The following is a 26,164-nucleotide window of genomic DNA, read 5'->3' as shown; positions in this document are numbered from 1 at the left end:
TGATTTCAATTTTCTTAGATTTTCCAAGGCTTGATTTGTGACCCAAGATGTGATCTATCCTGGAGAATGTTTTGTGTGCACTTGAGAAGAAAGTATCATCTGCTGTTTTTGGATGGAATGTCCTATAAATATCAATTAAATCTATCTGGTCTGTTGTGTCATTTAAAGCTTGTGTTTCCTTATTAATTTTCTGTCTGGATGATCTGTCCACTGGTGTAAGTGAGGTGTTAAAGTCCCCCACTATTATTGTGTTACTGTCTATTTCCTCTTTTATAGCTGTTAGCAGTTGCCTTATGTATTGAGGTGCTCCTGTGTTGGGTGAATATATATTTGTAACTGTTATATCTTCTTCTTGGATTGACCCCTTGATCATTATGTTGTGTCCTTCCTTGTCTCTTGTAACATTCTTTATTTTAAAGTTTATTTTATCTGGTGTGAGTATTGCTACTCCAGCTTTCTTTTGATTTCCATTTGCATGGAATATCTTTCACCATCCCCTCATTTTCAGTCTGTATGTGTCCCTAGGTCTGAAGTGGGTCTCTTGTAGACAGCATATATATGGGTCTTGTTTTTGTATCCATTCAGCCAGCCTGTGTCTTTTGGTTGGAGCATTTAATCCATTCACATTTAAGGTAATTAGCAATATGTATGTCCCTATGACCATTTTCTTAATTGTTTTGGGTTTGTTTTTGTAGATCCTTTTCTTCTCTTGTGTTTCCCACTTAGAGAAGTTCTTTTAGCATTTGTTGTAGAGCTGGTTTGGTGGTGCTGAATTCTCTTAGCTTTTGCTTGTCTGTAAAGCTTTTGATTTCTCTGTCGAAACTGAATGAGATCCTTGCTGGGTAGAGTAATCTTGGTTGTAGGTTCTTCCCTTTCATCACTTTAAATATATCATGCTACTCCCTTTTGGCTTGTAGAGTTTCTGCTGAGAAATCAGCTGTTAACCTTATGGGAATTCCCTTTTATGTTATTTGTTTTTCTTCCCTTGTTGCTTTCAATAATTTTTTTTTGTCTTTAATTTTTGTCAGTTTGATTACTGTGTGTCTCAGCGTGTTTCTCCTTGGGTTTATCCCGCCTGGAACTCTCTGCGCTTCCTGGAGTTGTGTGGCTATTTCCTTTTCCATGTTAGGAAAGTTTTCGACTATAATCTCTTCAAATATTTTCTCGGGTCCTTTCTCTCTCTCTTCTCCTTCTGGGACACGTATAATGCGAATGTTGGTGTGTTTAATGTTGTCCCAGAGGTCCCTTAGGCTGTCTTCATTGCTTTTCAGTCTTTTTTCTTTATTCTGTCCCGTGGCATTGATTGCCACCATTCTGTGTTCCAGGTCACTTATCCGTTCTTCTGCCTCAGTTATTCTTCTATTGATTCCTTCTAGTGTATTTTTCATTTCAGTTATTATATTGTTCACCTCTGTTTAAATCTTCTAGGTGTTTGTTAAACATTTCTTGCATCTTCTCAATCTTTGCCTCCATTCTTTTTCCAAAGTCCTGAATCATCTTCACTATCGTTATTCTGAATTCTTTTTCTGTAAGGTTGCCTATCTCCACTTCAGTTAGTTGTTCTTCTGCGGTTTTATCTTGTTTCTTCATCTGGTACATAGTCCTCTGCCTTTTAATTTTGTCTATCTGTCTGTGAATGTGGTTTTCATTCCACAGGCTGCAGGATTACAGTTCTTCTTGCTTCTGCTGTCTGCCCTTGGATAAGGCTATCTAAGAGGCTTGTGCAAGCTTCCTGATGGGAGGGACTGGTGGTGGGTAGAGCTGGGTGTTGCTCTGGTGGGCAGAGCTCAGTAAAACTTTAATGCTTGTCTGCTTGTCTGCTGATGGGTGGGGCTGAGTTCCCTCCCTGTTGGTTGTTTGGCCTGAGGCGACCCAGCACTGGAGCCAACAGGCTCTTGGTGGGGCTAATGGTGGACTCTGGGAGGCCTCACGCCAAGGAGTACTTCCCAGAACTGCTGCCAGTGTCCTTTTCTCCGCGGTGAGCCACAGATGCCCCCTGCCTCTGCAGGAAACCCTCCAACACTAGCAGGTATGTCTGGTTCAGTCTCCTATGGGGTCACTGCTCCTTCCCCCTGGGTCCTGATACGCACACTATTTTGTGTGTGCCCTCCAAGAGTGGAGTCTCTGCTTCCCCCAGTCCTGTCAAAGTTCTGCAATCAAATCCCACCAGCCTTCAAAGTTTGAGTCTCTGGGAATTCCTCCTCCCGTTGCCAGACCCCCAGGTTAGGAAGCCTGACCTGGGGGTTAGAACCTTCACTCCAGTGGGTGGACTTCTGTGGTATAAGTGTTCTCCAGTTTGTGAGTCACCCACACAGCAGTTATGGGATTTGATTTTATTGTGATTTCGCCCCTCCTACCCTCTCATTGCGGCTTCTCCTTTGTCTCTGGATGTGGGGAATCTTTTTTGGTGAGTTCCAGTGTCTTCCTGTCGATGATTGTTCAGCAGTTAGTTGTGATTCCTGTGCTCTCGCAAGAGAGAGTGAGCGCACATCCTTCTACCCCGCCATCCTGAACCAATCTCCCAGGGAAATTGGTTCAAGATTGGATAGCGAGATTCTTAACTTAGATAGAGAATACACTGCAGTGTATCTATTTTTTGATCATTAAGTATTCCCCATACTCACTTATCCCCCATAGTGAGGAACTCTACTTCATGAAAGGACCAAGGTCACAGTCAAAGAAGAGAATTTGTAATACTTTCCTTTACCCTGGCCCAGATATATGGTAATGAATAAAGCCGTAGTAATAATCATCAACTCTCACCACTAATCCTCTGTTCCTACACCCTTCTCTTGCTAACAGAATCTATAACTCTACATGTATGTGGAAAGAGGTTCCAGTAAGGAATCACTCACAATAAAGGAGGCTTCGCTAAGGGAATACGTTTTTTTTCTTTAGTCGTTCTGCATAACAGCCAGAAGAGCAATGAAAATTTGAGCTCTACAGATATTTGAATATGCATCATAAAAGTGTGTCCAAGTCAGTCTTTTTAGAGTTCTTAAAACCTTTAACACAAAGTCATACCTGCTAGCTGTTATAGGTAACTCTGATTCTCAATGTAACTTCTCATGAAAACAAATACAAAATTATACTATTATTATATATTATATATATATATATAATTATATCTATAATTTGTCATTAGGCTAAAACCATACCTCTAAAAACTGATCTTTCTTTTAACCTAGAGTACTTTTGCTTCTCCCTTTACACCTACACAGCAGATCCTTTGCATCAGCAACTTCAGCTCCTAACCTACCAGAATTTCTGTGCCCCTCAGAGAGCTGCAATTAAATGAGGATGCAAGGTCACACTGTCCACAACCACTCACTAGTTAACTGACAGTTTCCCATACAGCAACCTTGCAGTGTGGTATAATTTAAATTCCTACCTCAGGAAAATTACTAATCACTACATCACATGGACTTTCACTAACAACTATGAATGCCAAGAGTCTACTAAACATTCTATGAGAGGCTTTTCATCAAAGTGGATATAGGGAATAATAAAAGAACACTTACTTGAATTCAACAAAGTCAGATTTCCGTAGTCCTAATTCTATTGAATAGCAGGAAAAATGCAAAATAAAAGACTGCCCTAGATGAAATGAGAAGATTGGACCAGATGAAATGTGATCTCCTCCAGCAATAAGCAAAGTTTGCAACCTTAAGTTAAGATATGATCTACAAACCTAGAAACTAAATTTAAAAACACCTGTAAACATACAGGATCAACCTGAATGACAACTGGCCCCAAACAGTTTACAGAAGCAGCAACCTCCATCTCAGTTTTATTTTGCTGCACCTAGCCTTTCACAGGCACTGCTCAATGGCCCTAAAGATTCCTGCTTCAATAAAAAAATCAGTAAATGATTATATCCAAAAAATATCCAGGTAAAACAGTCATTATTTAGAATATTTTATTTTTACAAATGGAATCTCACAAACATTAAGCAAACAATATTATGAGCTAAAAAGTCAAGTAAGAATAAACTAACCACAATGTTGCATATTGAGGGTTTTTTTTTTTACTGCTAGAGCATATATGATTTGAGATATTGCCATGAATAACCTACTGGTCCTTTTAATATTAACAAGACTGGGAAAGTCTTGACGGTTTCTACCAGATTTAGTTCAACTCTATGCTAATGCAAGGAACCTGTCTTCTGGCCTATCATTCACACAGGGCACATCTGCTTTCACTATGTGAAAGGAAATGAGACAAAACCAAAACAAAGCCAAACAAGCACACAACACAACACAGAATGCACTATGAGACTGTTTAGAAGATTGTTTGTTAACATTAACAAGGACTGCAAATCTCCAGTAACTTAAATTAACTAGATAATTTATGAAGATTCATTGTCTCATGACATGCACTGGTAGAGCTCTACAGGTATGCTTCACCATATACAACCTGGTCTTCTATATAAATGTTTCTTAGTTTTTAAATTTTTCAAACAGGTTTTTATACTAAAGGTATAATGTACACAGTAAAAAAAGTCAAACCGTAAAAAAAGGTATACAATGAAAAGTGAAAGTATCCTTTATTCCATAATACTCCTACTCAGTTAACTACTAAGAAATCAAATTGTGCTTTAAATGTATGGCCTTCAATATTCATTGTCTGTGCTTGACAGTAAAAAATAATTTCATCATGTAAATTAAGTCCCTTCCACAATTATCTGCTTATATTTTTATATTCAATAAGATGTTTCTTAAGTGATGCATACCTGTACAGCTCCATTCTAAGGGTTGCTGAGTTACTGCTGAATACTGCAAGATAAACAACAATTTTGGCATGAAGGTATCTGGCAGTCATGGTAAGAAGGCTTCTGGAACTCCTAGTTCATGAGATCATTTCAATATATATCCCAGGGCCACATACTGTCTCCTGTGCCTCAATATAAGTAAGACAGTTCCAAATGCAACCAAAAGATATTTTTTAGTCAAATTAAATTCTTTTGAATCCCTCTCCCAAATGTGCCTGGTTATGTTATATAGATTAGAATTCATTAAAATTGATCAACAGTTGGTTTATGGGTCAATATTTAATCTTTTAATAATGTCAACAATAAATGACATTATTCTATTTAATCTACATCCATATAAAAATAAGCAAACTGTTTAAGCATTTTCAAAAGTGTGCTATCTAGGTTCTGAGTTTGTTTTTTTAAGGTTCCCCTCATATGATTTATTCCCATGAAGGCAAAATCTAAGAAAAGGTGGTCCCAGAGAGCTGGAATTTATAAAATTTTTAAAGTGTGTTTTTGATTTGAAATAAAAGTAGAAATCTTAAAATTTTAAGTTGTCTAATTACTATATAAGCTCATTCTTACAAAGACACTTTTGTGCCGATACAACAAGAAAATATTTGTTGTTGCTTTTCTACCTTAAAAAAAAAAAAAGGAGGGCTTCCCTGGTGGCGCAGTGGTTGAGAGTCCGCCTGCCAATGCAGGGGACACGGGTTCATGCCCCGGCCCGCGGCTGGGCCTGTGAGCCATGGCCGCTGAGCCTGCGCGTCCGGAGCCTGTGCTTCGCAACGGGAGAGGCCACGACAGTGAGAGGCCCGCATACCGCAAAAAAAAAAAAAAAAAAAAGTAACTCTGGAAAGGAAAATATAATAAGATGAAAACCATATAATAAGATGAACTTGACTATATTTAAAGTTTTCATATATTAACAAAGTAGAAATTGCCTATACATACATAAATGTAACTACAAAGTCACTATATAGCAGAAACATGCACACCAAAGCCAAAACTATTTTCAAATATTCATTTTAAAACCTAAGGTAACTTGGAAATCTTTTACAAATTAATATATTTGTAACATAGACTCAAACATTTCACTTCCCAGGGCATTTCCAAACATTTCAATTTAAAACTAACTACAAGAAGCAAACAAGTCTAGCTACTTTTTCATGAATAACTAACCTCATTTTAATTTTATGTTGATTCAGCTCAGCTCCCACATTTAGAGTGGTTTTTTTTTTTTTGGCGGTACACGGGCCTCTCACTGCTGTGGCCTCTCCCGTTGCGGAGCACAGGCTCCGGACGCGTAGGCTCAGCGGCCATGGCTCACGGGCCCAGCCGCTCCGCGGCATGTGGGATCCTCCCGGACTGGGGCACGAACCCGCATCCCCTGTACCGGCAGGTGGACTCTCAACCACTGCACCACCAGGGAAGCCCTAGAGTAAGTTTTAACTAGGAAGGTAGTATACCATGATAGTTAAATACCAGCAAAGTAATGGGAATGACAATAGAACATATCTCATGAGATGTTATAAAGAGATGATTACTAATCCACTGTTTCTCACCCAACCAAGGATCTCACTCATAAAAACTTCCCAACTTATCCTTGCATCAATTTTTCTTTCTCTACTGGATCATGTCATCAACATTATAAACTTTAATATCTCCCACCTTAAATAAAAATTCTCCCTGACACCATATTCCCATTGCCCTGTTTCCTTGATTTATAGCAAAATTTCTCAAAAAAAACTATCTATACTCACTGTCTTCATTTCCCTCCTTGATTCTTTCTTGAACTCACTCCAACTGTGCTTTCATCCCCACCGCCCCACAGAAATTGTTCTTACTAAAATAACCAACAATCTCCATAGTATCCAATTATCAATCCTCATCTTATTTGACCTCTTGGCAGAATCTGACACACCTAATCATCTTTTCCTCCCTGACACATTTTCATCCTTTTTCCTCCCAGAGACTTCACTCGCTCTTGGTTTTCCCCCTTCCCCACTGGTCCTCCTTCAAAATCTCCTTTGCAAATACTCATCTTCATCGTGACCTCTAAATTAAGCTGGCTTGCCTAAGGGCTTAGTCTTTGAACCTCTTCTCTTCTCTATTTTACTCCTGAGGCAACCATGTCTGATTAAAGTCACACACTTAGCTGTGTTAAGTGTGATATGCCAACACAGCCTAGCCCTTCTTCCCTGTACTCCAGATTCATATATCTAGCTGCCTCACTTGGATACCTAATAGGTATCTCAACATTAACACAGGCAGAATAAAATTTAGATTTTATATAAACACTTCAAATTCCACTCCCCACCTCCACTCTTGTTTTCTCCTATAATTAGTACAAACTCCAATTCTATCCTTCCAATTTCACAAGCCCAAACTTAAGAGTCATCCTTGACTTCTTCTATTTTATTGGTCCTGCCTTCCAAATACCCAGAATATACAGCTTCTCATCACCTCCACCTCTAGCTCCCAGCCAAAGGCATTATGTCATCTCTTTTCTTTACTATAGTAATAAGCCTCCTAAATTGGACTCCTTGCCCCCACAAAACAGAAAGTTCATACAGCAGCAAGAATAATCCTTTTCAAACCTAAGTCAGATCATGTCACTTTGCTGCTCAAAACTTCTCATTACTTGCCATAACACTTGGAATAAAAACCAAAGTTTTGGGGCTTCCCTGGTGGCGCAGTGGTTGAGAGTCCGCCTGCTGATGCAGGGGACACGGGTTCATGCCCCGGTCCGGGAAGATCCCACATGCCGCAGAGCGGTTGGGCCCGTGAGCCATGGCCGCTGGGCCTGCGCATCCAGAGCCTGTGCTCCGCAGCAGGAGAGGCGACAACAGTGAGAGGCCCGCATATAGCAAAAAAAAAAAAAAAAAAAAAAAGGAAAAACCAAAGTTTTTATGTTCTCCTACAACGCCTCCCTACAATCTAGCCCCAGCAGCCTACTTCATCCACTACTCTTCCCCACACACACGCCACTCCAGCTACACTGGCCTTGCTTTTCCTCAAACACATTAAGCGTATCCTGCCCCAGAGCCTTTGTCCTTGCTTTGTCCTCAACCTGAAACCCTTTTTCCCTGGGCATCTGCATACCTTCTCTCTCACATCATTTAGACTCAACTGTTACCTTGTGAGGAAGACCTTTTCTCACTATCCTATCTAAACTAGCAACTCCCTACCCATACTGTCACTCTCAATCTTATCTGCTTTGTTTTTTCTTAGCACCCATCAGCACCTGACACAGAATATAATTGTTTACTGTCTGTCTTCCCCAAATACTAAAAGGCAAGCACCACGAGAGTAGTGATTTTGTTTTATTCAAAGAGCAGCACAAAGAAGAGTATCTGGCATTTAGCCTGGTAGATATTTGCTGAATAACAAAATAAGTAATAGCAAGTCATTATGCTATAAGTTTTATAAAGATTAGCTCATTTAATCTTTGGAAAAACTACATGAAAGTAATATTATTATTCCAATTTTACCAAGGAGACAAAGGCACAAGAGATTAAATAACTTATATGTCACACAGTTGGTAAGTAGTATAGTCAGCTTCCTGAATCTTTTAAACGAGATGAAGTTAGATCATACAAATGGAGTATTTAACAAAAAGTTTGGCACAAAAAATACATAACATTTATGGAATACTTACTATGTGCCAAACATTAATGTAAGATTTTTATGTGTATTTACTCATTTAATTCTCATATTGTTTAATAAGTGGTTGCTATTATTTTTACTATTTACTATTTATCAAGGTACCAACCTGAACTCAACAGAAGTCACATAAAAGATGCTGCTGTGACAGAAATAGCACAAACTCCAACATTTACCAAATCAAAATTAACTGAAATTCACATCATACAGACACGTAGTTAACTGTATGTTTGCTAGCCTGTAGTTCTCAAAAAGCCCTCTAATATAGACAAAATAGTCACAGAGTTTCTTCATTAAAAAAAAAAAAATCTACCCCTCCCCTAAAATTCTGGCTGCTACTCCATACTGCATCATATTATGTTTAATCCATTTTTTATTATAAGTTTAAAATTATGTGATTAAAGTAGATTTTTTCAATGTTTAAAACAGATCTTATTCATTTGTACCAAATACTACTGAAACCACCAAGTTTATCTAGTGTAAACAACTCTCTGTTTTAAAAGTCGGTTTTATTACCAAAAGTAAATTTTGATATTTCTGCATCTGAGAAAATAAAGTACCCAATTCCTTTATCCTTGAGTTAAAGTGAAAGCCACAGGAATCATGAAATTTAGTGAATATAACTTCTTCAGTTCAACACAGTATTTGATTTTTAATTTTTAATTCAATCCGTAGATATTCATTCTTTATTAATAATTAACATATGAAAGATTCTGGGTAAAGACCCTTAAAACTTACGGTGCAATAATGGCTCTAGCAGGTCTTTTTGTGGACTGTACTTGTGAAAGCCAACCTTCTAGCTGTGCATTCAGTTGCGGTCCTATAAAAAGAGAAAGAGAGAAACAGGAGTGAGCAAAGCAATACAGTACTAATAACCATATATGACACAAAGTCCTCACTGAACCTATTTGGAACTAAAATAGCTTAATGGGCAGTGGATCATCATTTTGGATGTTAATGTTTGAAACTTAACCAACTACAAAGTTTCTAGTAGCAAGCCATATGATAAAGACAAGCACTGATTAAACAAAATTTGCTTTTATCCACCCACTTATTTATTTACAACCATCTTCATTCAAGAACAACAAAACAATCTACAATTTCAGGCAATGATCAAACAAAATGAAACAAGAAAGAGAAAACTATAGTATATGAAAAGAAAATAAGTGAATATATTTTAGAGTACCAAAACCTGCCTTAATCACTAAAATCACATTCATGGAGTGATCATTACCACACTCAATGATCTTTCCTGCCATCCACTCCAGCCCCCTATTCCCATCACCATATCAATAACCACTGTAACTACACCACCTCAAAAATCTGTTTCAAGCATCCCACTCTCTTCACTTCCTATCATTCCAGTTCACGTCTAGAAATCTGTTGGAGTCACTTTTCCAACTGTCCTTCATCCTCTCTTCTTCACTTTTTATACCCATCCTGAGATTTGATGATCCATCACTATAATCACTCCCTTGCCTGTGGCCTCCCTCCTTTGCTCCTCTCTTCCTCCAGCGTAGTCAAATCATAGTTAAAACCAACCTTCCACTTAACAAAGCACCTCCATCTGAACAGCTGAATGAGACTGTAAAGAAACACAACCATATGAACTTTGAAATTATACTCATAAATTACAGCAGATCCTTAGCAAACAAAGCTCAGAAATCATACCACGACAACCTAGTGAATTTGCTCACCTATCTTTAAGACAGTTACTTCATATAGCTTCTCTTTTTACCTTAAACCATCATCCCCTTCCCATTTCCATTCCCAAGAGATGATCAAACCTTTCATTTTGTTAAGGAAAAACAAGCAGAATAACCAACCATCCTGGTTGCTCAGGACTTTGCCAGTTTTATCACTGGAAGTCCTGCATCCTGGGAAACCTCCCAGTCTCAGGCAAACCTGAATGTTAGTCGCCCTAAATTCAGAAGAGAACTACTTCCTCTTCCCACCATTTATTCTGCTTTCCCTCCTGTTTCAACAAACTGTCCTTGCTCCTATCAAAAGCCAAACAAATTACTTCTGCACTGGATCTCACTTTGTTTTTCATACTCAAGGACTCTGCTCTTACAACTGTCCTTGTCTCCTCACTAACTTTTCCCTTTTTACTAGATCATTATCATTACCGTGCAAATATGCAATACTAGCAAATTGATTTCCCCCCAACTACTGCCCCCTTTTTCTGTGGCTCTCTCTTCTTAAACCTTTAATAAAAAAATATTTAAACATTACAAAAGAACATAGATAATAATATAACAAACACTCATGGATTGACTGACCAAATAAATTAAACCTTAACATTCTAACGTATTTACTTAAGATCTACTTTTATTAAGAAATAAAATACTGGACTTCTCTGGTGGTCCAGTGGTTAAGAATCTGCCTGCCAGTGCAGGGGACACGGGTTCAATCCCTGGTCCAGGAAGATCCCACATGCCGCAGAGCAACTAAGCCCGTGCGCCACAACTACTGAGCCCGTGCTCTAGAGCCTACGAGCCACGACTACTGAGCCCACAGAACACAACTACTGAAGCCCACATGCTCTGGGGCCCATGTGCAGCAACTACTGAGCCTTCATGCTGCAACTACTGAAGCCCATGCACCTAGAACCCGTGCTCTGCAACAAGAGAAGCCACTGCAATGAGAAGCCCGTGCACCTCAATGAAGAGTAGCCACCACTCCCCGCAACTAGAGAAAGCCCACACACAGCAACAACCCAGTGCAGCCAAAAAAATACTAAAAATTTTTTTTAATTATTAATTTTTAAAAAAGAAATAAAATATTAAAGACATCTGAATTCCTTGCTGATCCCATTATATACCTCCCTCCTAAGGTAACCAAGGTAAACCACTTTCTGATTTTGGTGTTTATTATTGCGTTATACATTTACTAATTTATGTATCCATAAATAATACATGTATTATTTTGTTCTGCATGTTATTTTTTTGTTTTGTTTTTAAATGTTATATAAATGTAGTGTACCTGTTCTTCTAAACTACTTTTAGTCAAATTATTTTTTAAAATTATTCATGTCGATACGTGTAGCTCTAATTTATTCATTTTCAATGCTGTATAGTATTGTAATATAGGAATATACCAAAATTTATCTGTTCATTCTCCTACTCAGACAGTTTGGTTGTTTCCACTGTTTCACTGTTAGTATACAATGCTACAAGTCTCTCATTAACGTGTGTTAGGAGTCTCTCTGGGATTTATCTAGAAGTAAAAGTACTGGATCATTGAGTATGAACATCTTCAACTTTACTAGAACATGACTAAGTTGCCCACTGAAGCAGGCAGATCAATTTACTCACCAGTGTAAGAGCAAATAATAAGAGATTTAATTTTCCCTGTTAAAAATAAGAGAAGAGACACCACACATATACTTTTCTTTAAAAATTTGTAATTCTAAATTCTTTCTGTTTGAAATGTACACAAATCTTTTAAAAAGCTAAATAAATATCATATGATATCGCTAATAGGTGGAATCTAAAAAAAGGGGTACACATGAACTTATCTACAAAACAAAAATAGAGTTACAGTTGTAGAAAGCAAACTCATGGTTACCAGGTGATGTTAGGGGGGGATAAATTGAAAGACTGGGCTTGACATGTACACACCACTACATAAAAACTAGATAACTAAGAAGGGCCTACTGTATAGCACAGGGAACTCTACTCAATAGTCTGTAATGGCCTATATGGCAAAAGAATCTAAACAAGAGTGGATATATGTATAACTGATAAACTTTGCTGTACACCTGAAACTAACACAACATTGCAAATCAACAACACTCCAATAAAAAAAATTTTTTTAAATAAATTTATTTATTTATTTATTTTTAGCTGCATTGGGTCTTCATTGCTGCATGCTGGCTTTCTCTAGTTGTGGTGAGTGGGGGCTACTCTTCATTAAGGTGCGCAGGCTTCTCATTGCGGTGGCTTCTCTTGTTGCGGAGCACAGGCTCTAGGCACGTGGGCTCAGTAGTTGTGACTCGCGGGCTCTAGAGCGCAGGCTCAGGAGTTGTGGTGCATGGGCTTAGTTGCTCCGTGGCATGTGGGATCTTCCCGGACCAGGGCTCGAACCCGTGTCCCCTGCATTGGCAGGCAGATTCTTAACCACTGCGCCACCAGGGAAGTCCCAAAAATTGTTTTAAAAATAAAATTAAAATTAAAGGGACTTTCCTGGTGGCGCAGTGGTTAAGAATCTGCCTGCCAATGCAGGGGACACGGGTTCGAGCCCTGGTCCGGGAAGATCCCACATGCCACGGAGCAACTAAGCCCATGCACCACAACTCCTGAGCCTGCGCTCTAGAGCCCGCGAGTCACAACTACTGAGCCCGCGAGCCACAACTACTGAGTCCACGTGCCACAACTGCTGATGCCCACGCACCTAGAGCCAGTGCTCCACAACAAGAGAAGCCACCGCAGTGAGAAGTCCATGCACCACAATGATGAGTGGTCCCCGCTCACCGCAACTGGAGAAAGCCCACATGATGCAACAAAGACCCAACGCAGCCATAAATAAATAAAGACATTTATTAAAAATAAAAACTTTCTAAAAAGTTAAATTAAAAAAAAAAGCTAAATAAGCCTCTAACCAGCAACTCAGGACCATCTTTCTCAAGGACCCAAAAGCCATCTCTTTGAAATGTGATCATCAAGGGAGATAGTGCCCCTTTCTGCCAGTTTCTGTGAGATAGGAACTAACTTCAGAGGGCCACCTAGCCCCAAGTTGCAAAATTACCTCCTGTCATAAAAATATGTAAGTTTAGTTTTCCTTTGGATAAAGCAATTAGCTAATACATATGGTCACCTCAATTACCAAGTGAATTTAGGATGAACTATGTGTGACAAATGTTTCTCTCAAGTCCTCTTACTTGAACACTACTCAATTTATCTTGAGAATATGCATATAATGGGTTTTATCTGCTTAGCTAAATAAAAGGATGAGCACTCTTCACATCTTCGCAATCTGTTAGCAGATAGCCGGTGATGTACATCATATTGTAGCTTAATGCTTAGTCAAAAATAAAATTTTCTTTCTCTCTACCTTTGAAGAGAAGTTTTCTGAGATGGCAGGAGGTTCTGGTTTAAATTATATTTCTCCAACATCAGCAATGGCTCAAAATTCCCATTTTCCTACATCCTTACCAACATCTGATACTGTCAGAATTTTTAATTTTTGCCAATTTGATGGGTATGAAATTGTACCCCTTTGTTTCTTCTAATTTGTACTTGCCAAATATCCATTGAGATGAAGCATTTACAGATTTGGAAATTCTGTGTTTAGGACTATATACATAAACAAGTCAAGTTTATAAATGGCTAGCCCGTCTATAAACTGCCAAAGTACAAAAAAGGTCTGATTCAGCAATCAAATGATGTACTTTATTTTCAAAACTTAAATTTAAGAACAGTTACCAAAAAACTTATATTAAATAATTTCATTACTAATTCAAGGAAAAATGGTTCCTAATTTGAAAGTAAATTAAAATTTTAGCTTCCTAATAAATTTAATGTTAACTTAAAGTAAGTATTTCCATGTCACAGGCAGTTTACAAAACAAATTTAAAACTAAATAAAACAAAGAGGTATTCCCTGGTGGCCCGGTGGTTGAGAGTCCACCTGCCGATGGAGGGGACATGGGTTCATGCCCCGGTCCGGGAAGATCCCACAAGCTGCGGAGCGGCTAGGCCCGTGAACCATAGCCGCTGAACCTGCACGACCGGAGCCTGTGCTCCTCAACAGGAGAGGCCACAACAGTGAGAGGCCTGGGTACTGCAAAAAAAAAAAACAAAGAAAACAGTATCTCCCAATTCAGCAACCCTACTGCCACCAACCTCACTGGTTTTAAGCACTAAACGAAGCTTTAACAGTCCTTCTGTAAAAGAACCAGTTTCTTCATAAGGATCCTAAGGTAAAAGTCAAACTCACAAGTTTCTCAATTATTTTTAAGTAAGATAACTGAGTGTATCTATTTATTACAAATGGCTGCTTAACTGTTGATCTGTAAAGTGTCAAATAAAAAATAAATTTGCATTCTTCCACAGAGGCTGATACTTGGCAATATGGTATCCTTAATACATGAAGGTGATGTAGAATGTGTGCTTTCTTTCTCAAATATCACTGAATTTGAAGGCACACTGATGAATGGAAAAAATGAATCAAAAGGAAATATCTTAGCAAAACTACTTCATGGTTGTGTGACCTTGCCCTGAGAGGAATAAATGGGCATGTAAACCTTTGGATAAACAGTAAAAGTAGGTTCCCAAAGGATCAATGCTAAGGTATTTCCTCAAGAAACAGACAATAAATAATGTGCTGTAGGAAAGTCAGTACACTTCTGTTTGAGTCCCAATTAAATCAAACAGTATTTCACAAAAAAGTTTATTTGCATGGTGACAAAACCACAAAGATACTAAACACACACACAAACACACACACACATTTTCAGGAATTCCTGTGCAACTAATTAACAGAACCATTCTAAAATATGGTAATTAAGTAAGCCAAATTGATTTTTAACTCTCTTTAGTCTGCTCCTCCTATTCCTCTTCAGAGAGAAAAATGAATTCAACAGCCTCCTGACTCTGAAAAAAATCATGTGTTCTATAAACTGTTCTCAAAAAATGTGCAATGGAACCACCTGAGGATCTCATTAAAATACTAATTATGATTCTATAGGCCTGGAGTGGGGCCTGAGATCCTTCATTTCTAATGTGCTCTGCAAGTAACAGCAACGTTTGCTGGCCTATAGACCACACTCCAATACCAAGTCTAGATCAATGGTGGCCAACCAAAAAAGGGACTTGGACCGCAAAGACTCCACAAAACTATATGCATAACAAGTTTTACCTAAAGATAAAATAAATCTCTAGATAAATGTAAGATCTATCAATTACAGATTAAGAAATACATATTCATTTAACAGTGGCAATGAAATTTCTTTTACCTTTTTAAAATCATCTATTTTGTCAATCAAGAGATAGTAAAGAATAATTATTGTCCTCTAGGAAATTCCATACTTTCTAACATGAAGTAGCTTCCTTAAAAAGAGGAAAGTAGAGAAGAAGAAGAACCACCCTGCAGCCTTGGAATGAAAACCACATTCACAGAAAGATAGACAAGATGAAAAGGCAGAGGGCTATGTACCAGATGAAGGAACAAGATAAAACCCCAGAAAAACAACTAATTGAAGTGGAGACAGGCAACCTTCCAGAAAAAGAATTCAGAATAATGATAGTGAACATGATCCAGGACCTCGAAAAAGAATGGAGGCAAAGATCGAGAAGATGCAAGAAATGTTTAAGAAAGACCTAGAAGAATTCAAGAACAAACACCTAGAAGAATTCAAGAACAAACAAACAGAGAAAAACAATACAATAACTGAGATGAAAAATACACTAGAAGGAATCAATAGCAAAATAACTGAGGCAGAAGAATGGATAAGTGACCTGGAAAACAGAAGGGTATAAATCACTGCCAAGGAACAGAATAAAGAAAAAAGTATGAAAAGAAATGAAGACAGCCTAAAAGACCTCTGGGACAACATGAAACGCAACAATATTCACATTATAGGGGTCCCAGAAGGAGAAGAGAGAGAAAGGACTCAAGAAAATATTTGAAGAGATTATAGTCGAAAACTTCCCTAACATGGGAAAGGAAATAGCCACCCATGTACAGGAAGCGCAGAGAGTTCCAGGCAGGATAAACCCACGGAGAAACGCCAAGAAACATAGTAATCAAACTGATGAAAATTAAAGACAAAGAAAAATTACTGAAAGCAACAAGGGAAAACTGATAAATAACATACAAGGGAACTCCCGTAACATTACAGCTGATTTCTCAGCAGAAACTCTACAAGCCAGAAGGGAGTGGCATGATACATTTTAAGTGATGATAGGGAAGAAACTACAACCAAGATTACTCTACCCAGCAAGGATCTCATTCAGTTTCGACAGAGAAATCAAAAGCTTTACAGACAAGCAAAAGCTAAGAAAATTCAGCACCACCAAACCAGCTCTAAAGCTACAACAAATGTTAAAGGAACTTCTCTAGGTGGAAAACACAAGAGAAGAAAACGACCAACAAAAACAAAGACAAAACAATTAAGAAAATGGTCATAGGAACACACATATTGATAATTACCTAAACTGTGAATGGATTAAATGCTCCAACCAAAAGACACAGGCTGGTTGAATGGATACAAAAACAAGACCCATATATATGCTGTCTACAAGAGACCCACTTCAGACCTAGGGACACATACAGACTGAAAGTGAGGGGATGGTGAAAGATATTCCATGCAAATGGAAATCAAAAGAAAGCTGGAGTAGCAATACTCACACCAGATAAAATAAACTTTAAAATAAAGAATGTTACAAGAGACAAGGAAGGACACAACATAATGATCAAGGGATCAATCCAAGAAGAAGATATAACAGTTATAAATATATATTCACCCAACACAGGAGCACCTCAATACATAAGGCAACTGCTAACAGCTATAAAAGAGGAAATAGACAGTAACACAATAATAGTGGGGGACTTTAACACCTCACTTACACCAGTGGACAGATCATCCAGACAGAAAATTAATAAGGAAACACAAGCTTTAAATGACACAACAGACCAGATAGATTTAATTGATATTTATAGGACATTCCATCCAAAAACAGCAGATGACACTTTTCTATAGTGCACACAGAACATTCTCCAGGATAGATCACATCTTGGGTCACAAATCAAGCCTTGGAAAATTTAAGAAAACTGAAATCATATCAAGTATCTTTTCCGATCACAACGCTATGAGATTAGAAATAATTACAGGGGAAAAAAACGTAAAAAAGACAAACACATGGAGGCTAAACAAAACGTTACTAAATAACCAAGAGATCACTGAAGATATCAAGGAGAAAATCAAAAAATACCTAGAGACAAATGACAATGAAAACATGACAATCCAAAACCTATGGGATGCAGCAAAAGCAGTTCGAAGAGGGAAGTTTATAGCAATACAATCCTACCTCAAGAAACAAGAAAAATCTCAAATAAACAATCTAACCTTACACCTAAAGGAACTAGAGAAAGAAAAACAAACAAAACCCAAAGTGAGGAGAAAGAAAGAAAACATAAAGATCAGAGCAAAAATAAATGAAATAGAAACAAAGCAGTAGCAAAGATAATAGAATTAAAGCCTGGTTCTTTGAGAAGATAAACAAAATTGATAAACCTTTAGCCAGACTCATCAAGAAAAAGAGGGAGAGGACTCAAATCAATAAAATTAGAAATGAAAGACGAGAAGTTACAACAGACACTGGAGAAGTACAAAGCATCCTAAGAGACTACTACAAGCAAATGTATGCCAATAAAATGGACAACTTGGGGCTTCCCTGGTGGCGCAGTAGTTGAGAGTCCGCCTGCCGATGCAGGGGACCCGGGTTCATGCCCCGGTCCGGGAGGATCCCACATGCTGCAGAGCAGCTGGGCCCGTGAGCCATGGCCGCTGAGCCTGCACCTCCGGAGCCTGTGCTCCGCAACGGGAGAGGCCACAACAGTGAGAGGCCCGCGTACCGGAAAAATAAAAACAACAACAACAAAAAAAAATGGACAACTTGGAAGAAATGGACCAATTCTTAGAAAGGTATAACCTTCCAAGACTGAACCAGGAAGAAATAGAAAATATGAACAGACCAATCACAAGTAATGAAATTGAAACTGTGATTAAAAATCTTCCAAGAGTGCTCCCCTGGTGGCGCAGTGGTTGAGAGTCCGCCTGCCGATGCAGGGGACACAGGTTCATGCCCCGGTTCGGGAAGATTCCACATGCTGCGGAGCGCCTGGGCCCGTGAGCCATGGCCTCTGAGCCTGCGTGTCCGGAGCCTGTGCTCCACAACGGGAGAGGCCACAGCAATGAGAGGCCTGCGTACCGCAAAAAAAAAAAAAAAAAAATCTTCCAAGAAACAAAAGTCCAGGACCAGATGGCTTCACAGGTGAATTCTATCAAACATTTAGAGGAGAGCTAACACCCACCCTTCTCAAACTCTTCCAAAATATCAAAGAGGATGGAACACTCCCAATCTCATTCTACCAGACCACCATCACCCTGATACCAAAACCGGACAAAGATGACACAAAAAAAGAAAATTACAGAGCAATATCACCGATGAAGATAGATGCAAAAATCCTGAACAAAGTACTAGCAAACAGAATCCAACAACACCATGGTGTATGATTAAAAGGATCATACACCATGATCAAGTGGGATTTATTCTAGGGATGCAATGATTCTTCAATATATGCAAATCAATCAATGTGGTACACCATATTAACAAATTGAAGAATAAAAACCGAATGATCATCTGAATAGATGCAGTAAAAGGTTTTGACAAAATTCCACACCCATTTATGATAAAAACTCTCCAGAAAGTGGGCATAGAGGGAACCTACCTCAACATAATAAAGGCCATATACGACAAACCCACAGCAAACGTCATTCTCAGTGGTGAAAAACGGAAAGCATCTTCCGATCAGGAAGAAGACAAGGATGTCTATTCTCCCCACTATTATTCAACGTAGTTTTGGAAGTCCTAGCCATGGCAGTCAGAGAAGAAAAAGAAATAAAAGGAATCCAAATCAGAAAAGAAGAAGTAAAACTGTCACTGTTTGAAGACGACATGATACTATACATAGATAATCCAAAAGATGCCACCAGAAAACTACTAGAACTAATCAATGAATTTGGTAAAGTTGCAGGATACAAAATCAATGCACAGAAATCTCTTGCATTCCTATGCACTAACAATGAAATATCAGAAAGAAATTAAGGAGAAACAATATTGTTCACCATTGCAACAAAAATAATCAAATACAAGGGAATAAACCTACCTAAGGAGGTAAAAGAACTGTACTCAGAAAACTATAAGACACTGGTGAGAGAAATCAAAGATGACACAAACAGAAGGAGAGATATACCATGTTCTTTCATTGGAAGGATGAATATTATGAAAATGACTATACTACCCAAAGCAATCTACAGGTTCAACTCAATCCCTATCAAATTACCAATGATATTTTTTACAGAACTAGAACAAAAAATCTTAAAGTTTGTATGGAGACACCAAAGACCCCAAATACCCAAAGCAGTCTTGAGGGAAAAAACGGAGCTGGAAGAATGAGACTCCCTGACTTCAGACTATACTACAAAGCTACAGAAATCAAGACAATACGGTACTGGCACAACAACAGAAATATAGATCAATGGAACAAGACAGAAAGCCAAGAGATAAACCCATGCACCTATGGTCAACTAATCTATGACAAAGGAGGCAAGAATATACAATGGAGAAAAGATAGTCTCTTCAATAAGTGGTGCTAGGAAAACTGGACAGCTACCTATAAAAGAATGAAATCAGAACACTCCCTAACACCATACACAAAAATAAACTCAAAATGGATTAGAGACCTAAATGTAAGACCAGACACTATAATACTCTTAGAGGAAAACAAAGGAAGAACACTCTTTGACATAAATCACAGCAAGATCTTTTTCGATCCTCCTCCTAGAGGAATGGAAATAAAAACAAAAGTAAACAAATGGGACTTAGTGAAACTTAAAAGCTTTTGCAAAGCAAAGGAAACTACACACAAGATGAAAAGACAACCTTCAGAATGGGAGAAAATATTTGCAAACGAATCAACGGACAAAGGATTAATCTCCAAAATATATTAACAGCTCATGCAGCTCAATATTAAAAAAACAAACAACCCAATCCAAAAATGGGCAGAAGACCTAAATAGACATTTCTCTGAAGAAGACATACAGATAGCCAAGAAGTACATGAAAAGCTGCTCAACATCACTAATTATTAGAGAAATGCAAATCAAAACTACAGTGAGGTATCACCTACACCATTTAGAATGGACATCATCAGAAAATCTACAAACAACAAATGCTGGAGAGGGTGTGGAGTAAAGGGAACCCTCTTGCACTGCTGGTGGGTATGTAAATTGATACAGCCACTATGGAGAACAGTATGGAGGTTCCTTAAAAAACTAAAAATAGAATTACCATATGACCCAGCAATCCCACTACTGGGCATATACCCAGAGAAAACCATAATTCAAAAAGACACATGCACCCCAGTGTTCACTGCAGTACTATTTACAATAGCCAGGTCATGGAAGCAACCTAAATGGCTATCGACAGCCGAATGGGTAAAGAAGATGTGGTACACATATACAATGGAATATTACTCAGCCATAAAAAGGAAAAACTGGGTCATTTGCAGAGATGTGGATGGATCTAGAGACTGTCATACAGAGTGAAGTAAGTCAGAAAGAGAAAAACAAATATCGTATATTAACGCATATATGTGGAACCTAGAAAAAATGGTACAGATGAACTGATGTGCAGGGCAGAAATAGAGACACAGATGTAGAGAACAAACGTATGGACACCAATCAGGGAAAGTGGTGGTGGGGGGGGTTGATGAACTGGGAGATTGGGATTGACATATATACACTAATATGTATAAAATGGAAGACTAATAAGAACCTGCTGTGTAAAAAAATAAATTAAATTAAATTCAGAAAAAAAAAAAGAGGAAAGTAGAATACACCTCAAAAAGCCCGAGGACTGGGCTTCCCTGGTGGCGCAGTGGTTGAGAGTCCGCCTGCCGATGCAGGGGACACGGGTTCGTGCCCTGGTCCAGGAGGATCCCACATGCTGCAGAGCGGCTGGGCCCGTGAGCCATGGCCACCGAGCCTGCGCATCCGGAGCCTGTGGTCCGCAACGGGAGAGGCCACAACAGTGAGAGACCCGCGTACCACAAAAAAAAGAAAAGAAAAAAAAAAAGCCCGAGGACCAAAGTAAAATTAAAATTTTTTAAAATAAATAAATAAAGCCTGAGGACCATTCTAGTCCTATCACTTACCTTTCCTAGAATTTTATCTGTATTGTGTTTCAGTCACCACACAACTTTATGTTCTACTAGTTATTTAATAAACTATTACATCATAAGTTTAACTATGACCAATCATGTTATAATTTGCTTTCATTTGTTAACTGAATAAATATTTATGGAGCAGCTATTTATGTGCCAGGAAGTGGGATGAATGCTGGAGTTATAGCAATAAAAAAAATCCAGGAGATGGGACTTCCCTGGTGGTCCAGTGGTAAAGAATCCTCCTTGCAATGCAGGGGATGTGGGTTCAATCCCTGGTCAGGGAACTAAGATCCCACAGTTTGCGGGGCAACTAAGCCCGTGCACCACAACTACTGAGCTTGCCCGCCTCAACTAGAGAGCCTGCGTGCCGCAAACTACAGAGCCCATGCACTCTGTAACCCACGCCAGAGCTACAGAGCCCATGAGCCCTGGAGCCTGTGCACCACAACTAGAGAAGAGAAAACCCACATGCCACAACTTAGAGAGAAGCCCGTGCACCGCAATGAAAAGATCCCACATGCCTCAACGAAGATCCCGCATGCCGCAACTAAGACCCAATGCAGCCATAAATAAATAATAAATAAATTTTTCTTTAAAAAAAAAAAAGACAGGAGAGATACCTGCCTTCATGGCACTTTATAAGTGTCAACGTCTTAAATCCAAAGAATGGCAGAAAGATGATAAATTAAGACACCAGGACAAACTAATAGGAGAAAGACAGTTTTGGTTAGGAGAGAACCCTTCCAGTGCTAATCAAAGTATTCCACATACATAAGGTAAAGAATGATCAACTATCACAACTTTTTTAACATTCTCTTTTAATTGGTACCAGCATAGTAAATATAATTCTACAGGACTGGTTAAAACAAAGTAACCAGGCTTCCCTGGTAGCGCAGTGGTTAAGAATCCTCTTGCCAATGCAGGGGACACGGGTTCAAGCCCTGGTCCGGGAAGATCCCACTTGCCGCGGAGCAACTAAGCCCATGCGCCACAACTACTGAGCCTGCACTCTAAAGCCCATGAGCCACAACTACTGAAGCTCATGTGCCTAGAGACCGTGCTCCACAACAAGAGAAGCCGCTGCAATGAGAAGCCTGCGCACCGCAACGAAGAGCAGCGCCCGCTCACCGCAACTAGTGAAAGCCCACATGCAGCAACAAAGAACCAACACAGCCAAAAATAAATAAATAAACTGGAAAAAAAATTTTAATGTAAAAAAACCCAAAAAAACCAAAGTAACAAGCAGAAGTAAAAAATACAAAGCCAAAAAAATAGGTTGTCAGCACCTAGTATTTTCTTTTTAATCACTCTAAATGTTAAATCTGTTAAAACCAAGCTAAGAAATAAACTCTGACCTGTGATGGAAAGTCTACAAATAATAAGATTAATATGTTAGGGAGTTCCTAGGTGGCCTAGTGGTTAGGATTTGGCGCTCTCACTACGGAGGCCCGGGTTCAATCCCTGGTTGGGGAACCATCCCGCATGCCGCGTAGCGTGGCCAAAACACAAAGATAAATAAAGATTAACATGCTAGACTTTTTATGACAGTGGCTCCTGGATCGCTGAATGTTACAGGTCAATAAAATTTCAGAAGAAATTTAAGGGATCAACATAGGGTTGCAATTTTTTTTAAAGTTTTTTGCGCATGTCAACTTTATTTGAAGTACTGACAGTAAACTTATTCAAAACAATGTAATGTTGCCTTGAGGTATTTTGTATATGAGAAAGATGAATGTTAACATTTTCCATCACAGTACTGGCTGTACAATGATAATTATCATGATTATGAAATCTGTAGCAAGATGGATCCTGGTTTTCCATATTTAGTGCTATTGTAATTATATATTTTATACTAAAAAGAAGATTAAAGTTTTGAGAAGTCTAAAATGTCAAAAATATGAGCTCTCATCTCAAAACCGATTTTGTCATTATAGATGGTCTAATTTCCATATCAATAATAATGTCATGTTATTTCACTATCAATACATTATGCAGGTAAAATGAGATGATACATTACCAATTAAAAATTTTTTTTTTTTTTTTGTGGTACGCGGGCCTCTCATTGTTGTGGCCTCTCCCGTTGCGCACCACAGGCTCCGGATGCGCAGGCTCAGTGGCCATGGCTCACGGGCCCAGCCGCTCCGTGGCATGTGGGATCTTTCCAGACCGGGACACAAACCCGTGTCCCCTGCATCGGCAGGTGGACTCTGAACCACTGCGCCACCAGGGAAGCCCTATCAATTAAAAAATTTTAATTGAAATATAGTTGATTTACAATGTTGTATTAGTTTCAGGTGTACAGCAAAGTGATTCAGATATATATATATATATATATATATATATATATACATATATATATATTCTTTTTCAGATTCTTTTCCATTATAGGTTATAACAAGATAGTGAATATAGTTCCCCGTGCTATACAGTAAGTCCTTGTTTTTTCTCTATTTTATATATAGTAGTGTCTATCTGTTAATCTCAAATTCCTAATTTATCCCTAGCTCCTGCCTTTTCCCTGTGGTAACCATAAGTTTGTTTTCTATGTCTGTGAGTCTATTTATGTTTTTTACATAAGTTCATTTGTATCATTTTTTTAGATTCCACATATAAGTGATACCATATGATATTTGTCTTTCTCTGACTTTATTTAGTATGATAATCTCTAGGTCCATCCATGTTGCTGCAAATGGCATCATTTAATTTTTTTTTTGTGGCTGAGTAATATCCCACTATAGATTGTACATATACCATATCTTCTTTATCCATTCATCTGTCGATGGACACTTAGGTTGCTTCCATATCTTGGCTATTGTACATAGTGCTGCTGTGAACACTGTGGTGCATGTGTCTTTTCAAATTAGAGTTTTCATCTTTTCCAGATACATGGCCAGGAGTGGGACTGCTATTGTAACTCTATTTTTAGTTTTTTAAGAAACCTCCATACTGTTCTCCATAGTGGCTGTGCAAATTTTTTATTTTCTCAAGAAAGGACCATGATTTCTTAAAATAAATATCGTTAACACCAAAAAGTAATACATGAACAATTTTAAGATAACTTCAGTCCTTTAAACTGAATAACCACATTTCATTGATTCCAAGAAGGTGCACCAGTGTTTTATGTATCACTAAGAAAGAAAGAAAATAAAAAACCTTCCAATTAAAATAAGACAGATGGTTTCTTATCACTTAGAATTTTTATATTTATTGGAAAAGTTCTTAAACTTATTTAGATATGAATTCTCATAACACAAGTTTATGTAAAAAAGAAAAGCAAAATGAATTCAAGATACTCTTAAAATTTTCTTCACATTCACAATCTAATATCTAAATTGCTTTTTAACTCAGTCATCAGTGACCCTGTTTTTCCATAATATCATCCTCTGTACCAAAGGAATTAGTGATGTGATATTCCTTTTAAAAATGTTCCTCTACTGCCTCGGGACTCTAGTCCAAGAAACTGACACACAATGTCCAAGTCTTGATGCTATATCTTTTCTGATCTTCCCAAAAGGTATCACCAGAAGGTGCAACCAACAGGTTTCAGAAGACAACCCAGGCATGTTCATCTCTTTCATAAATGGTCCTTAAATGGTATGTTACCAGAAACACCAATGGGTTGCAGTTATCTAGTCATACCAACAGGATTAATTATTGAGTTCGAGTATATGTAGGCAGTGACAACTATTTCACAACTGACAATGATTTAAAGATGCCATTGATTGTAAAACACATCTCAATTTCAGAAATGTTAAAATGGGGGAAAACGTACGTCTTAAAATCAATGAAATATATAGTAGCACTATGAAAACCACACTCTCCACAATGGTCTCGCATTTTTTTATTTCAATGCAAAACAGTGAAAAAATTCATCAAAAAACAGCATTTGGGAACCACTTCTCACTACAATGAAAAGTATTTCTCAGAAGGCTTACTGACTATAATGACCTCATTTAATTTAAAAAATAACATTTCAGCAGTTCTCCCTAAATCCTTTCCCTCATTACCGATGTCTTACTGTGACCATATACTTATAATTTATTGCTATGCTATTTACAAAACTAAGTATCCTATTTTTAGATACATTGCAAGGGATGCTGTTTGTTTTTATGTATCGTATGACAGGACTCCTCATATAGAAAATAATATGCCCTTAGGAGTACAACACAAGAATTGTCTCACTGAATCTGACCCAAAACCCATCCAGAGCAGTACTGTATCAAACCAAAAACACAAAAACAAAAATTAAAAAAACCTTGCTATGAAGAACACTATTGTTCTCCTTGATACAAACCTCAAAGGGTTAGACCAAATCCAAATATCTTGGATTCCTTATTACCCGCTAAAATTATAAACATTTTAAGAATCTGTTTATATTTTTTGCTAAACTCTGTAGTTCAGAATAGAATCCATAGAGGCAAATAACTATTCAAATGAACAATCTTTAGTGCATACCAACTAACCCATATCTGGCCAAGTGGACATCACTTACCACTTTTCTGCCCACTCATATACAGTCTCTCAAAATTTTCATAGAGTTAATACCAATTCCACTGGCATTTCATACATAAAAGGGCTTCAAATTTGAAGGATCACAGTGCATTTCTCCCTTGAGGTGATTTACAAAACCATAATCTGAAAATAGGTTCAGCATTGATCCCTTTAACAGTCTATTAATTTGGACTCCCTATTCTTACTCTTATTCTGTTTATAAACAAATTCCCTAACCCTATCAAATGATGCCACTAAGTTCCTTGAGTGCCTGGTTATAGTATCCTACCTAAACTCTTTTT

General features: G+C 38.1%; 1 protein-coding gene across 3 annotated transcripts in view; it reads right to left on the bottom strand.

Annotated features, from left to right (window-relative positions):
- The window catches only part of MEMO1 (mediator of cell motility 1), a 130,776-nt gene that overhangs the window by 56,176 nt on the left and 48,436 nt on the right, over positions 1-26,164 (bottom strand). For all 3 annotated transcript variants that reach the window (XM_081253533.1, XM_081253532.1, XM_081253531.1), the window contains one exon: positions 9,158-9,239. In XM_081253533.1, the coding sequence (XP_081109659.1) occupies positions 9,158-9,239 (82 nt within the window). The remainder of the gene's footprint in view (positions 1-9,157; positions 9,240-26,164) is intronic.

The sequence above is a fragment of the Mesoplodon bidens genome (assembly GCF_964165515.1).
Source record: "Mesoplodon bidens genome assembly, chromosome: 14".
Taxonomy (NCBI): domain Eukaryota; kingdom Metazoa; phylum Chordata; class Mammalia; order Artiodactyla; family Ziphiidae; genus Mesoplodon; species Mesoplodon bidens.
Note: the sequence above shows the minus strand (reverse complement) of the source record. Positions and strands in the feature narration are given on the sequence as shown.